The following is a 1982-nucleotide window of genomic DNA, read 5'->3' on the forward strand; positions in this document are numbered from 1 at the left end:
GAGGATAACTTCAAAAAATTTGTATGTGGAATCTTCACCAACCCAGTATGAATTCAGGACTCTCAGGGCCCCACAGTGGCGTCCAGCTCGCTCCTAAGAACAAGAAAAAAAAGGTCCGAGTCAGTGCTTCACATTTCCCATAGCAGTTAATTAAGAAGCCAGAAGTCTATATATGTTAGATTGATTTGAAGTATATCATTTCTTCTGTTACTTTCTCAACTAAGGCAATATTTATGATCATCTGGCTAAAAGGGTTTCAGATTCTGGGACCTATCTTTCTTCTTAGAGAAGGCAGAATAGGCTCTGCAGGCTACATTTGGTCTGGCTTACATGATATTGTTTTTAATTTTAAAAAGTAACCTATTATAAAAGGTAAACATCATTCTTAACATCTTTTCACTCCTCTTTTTAATCAACTTTTGGGAGCTCCCTCATATACAACACACAGGTTAATACCAAACTGACAGTATTCATATACGTTGACAGAAAATGCTCTGTACCAAGTTAAAGAGCCACAAATTACTTTCCATAAATACTCACTTAGGTACAAATAAACAATGACAAAATATGGCAAATCTTTGCCCCAGCCCCAACTCTAGGATGTAAAAAACAACTGGTCATTTCAGTCTTCTAATCACAAACAGGCTTAATGTACACAATCTGTAATTACGAAACCCCTGTAAAGCCTGCATTGCCTCATAACAGGTGCTACACTTTGACAGGCATCAAAACATTTGCGTTTTATTATGTGAGAGATGTCTTAGTGTTATCTAGGGTTTATACTTATCCATGATTCCTGTTTCCATTCCTCCTTTCCTATCCTTCTGAGTTCTGTCCTTGGGTAAATGCTGCTCTTTTTATCTCCAATAGTTGATTATTCTAAGGTGTGCATATCTCCCTTATGTTAAGTGCCTTCCAGTTGACTGTGACCCATAGCGACCCTGTGTAGGGTTTACGAGGAGCAGCTGGTGAGTTTTAATCACCGGCCTTGCTATTCAAACGGCTTTGCAGTCTGGTGCATTAACCCACAGCACCCCACCCAAAACACCATTCCCTGTATAAGACTGTCTATCATCTGTCTGAAAATAAGGCCATGGGGGTGATAGATTCTAGACCCAAAGGATGACTATAAAAAGTACACTAGTACTAAGTCAAACATTTGACTGACCTTAGATAGGAATCATATCTGCTCTAAACTTATTTCAATTTACAACACATTTAGAATGTAACGGGTTTGTAATCTGAGGACTGCATAACCTCAAAAATATAAACCACCTACCTCAGCCACAGACTGAAGGCTTCTAGCAAATTTCAGCTGGTTAACACCATGATGGACAGGCTTGCCATAGGTTGCACCTTTAGGAACTGGGCGTTTGCGGCCACCTCTGCGCACACGAATCCGATAGATGACATAACCTACACAAATAGATTAAAATACATTCGAATGCTTTTCATAGTATTCTATTTGTTATTAAATTGGCTATCATCAATCTCACAGTAAGGTCGGTTGTTTCCATTCTCACTCTACAATGTTATCCAATGACTTGCTTTTCCCAGGGAAAATAACTGTATTCAAGCATCCCGGAAAACGCAGCACGCACCTTGCTTGGCCTTGTATCCCAGCCTGCGCGCCTTATCTGGCCGGGTGGGACGGGGGGCCCTATGCAGCGCAGAGAGCTGGCGGTACTGCCAACAGCGGACCCGCAGAAGAAATCGCATCACATCGGACTGCTTCTTCCTCCATAGTTCCTGGATGTACTTGTAAGCACCCATCTCGGCTTACCCTTGAGACAAAACGATATTACACATCAGCCGTTTACATTACAAAGACTCTGTCCGTCCATCTCAGTTCCTCACCAACCACTGGGCCTGAAAATGGCTCTGCACTAACTGCAGGGAGCAACCACGCCAACTCGCACCTACGAGTAACTGGAGCACCGCGCCTGTTCACACTCGGCCTTCAGCACGGAGGAGTGATGGGG

General features: G+C 42.5%; 1 protein-coding gene across 1 annotated transcript in view; it reads right to left on the bottom strand.

The window, feature by feature from the left end:
* Positions 1-1778, bottom strand: part of RPL15 (ribosomal protein L15) — a 2234-nt gene extending 456 nt beyond the window's left edge. The window contains exons 1-2 of the mRNA XM_006851628.1: positions 1602-1778; positions 1280-1416 (exon numbers count right to left, since the gene is read on the bottom strand). Of these exons, the coding sequence (XP_006851691.1) occupies positions 1280-1416; positions 1602-1773 (309 nt within the window). The 5' untranslated portion in view covers positions 1774-1778. The remainder of the gene's footprint in view (positions 1-1279; positions 1417-1601) is intronic.
* Between the last annotated feature and the right edge of the window lie 204 nt (positions 1779-1982).

This window comes from Chrysochloris asiatica, unplaced genomic scaffold (genome assembly GCF_000296735.1).
Source record: "Chrysochloris asiatica unplaced genomic scaffold, ChrAsi1.0 scaffold00030, whole genome shotgun sequence".
Classification (NCBI taxonomy): domain Eukaryota; kingdom Metazoa; phylum Chordata; class Mammalia; order Afrosoricida; family Chrysochloridae; genus Chrysochloris; species Chrysochloris asiatica.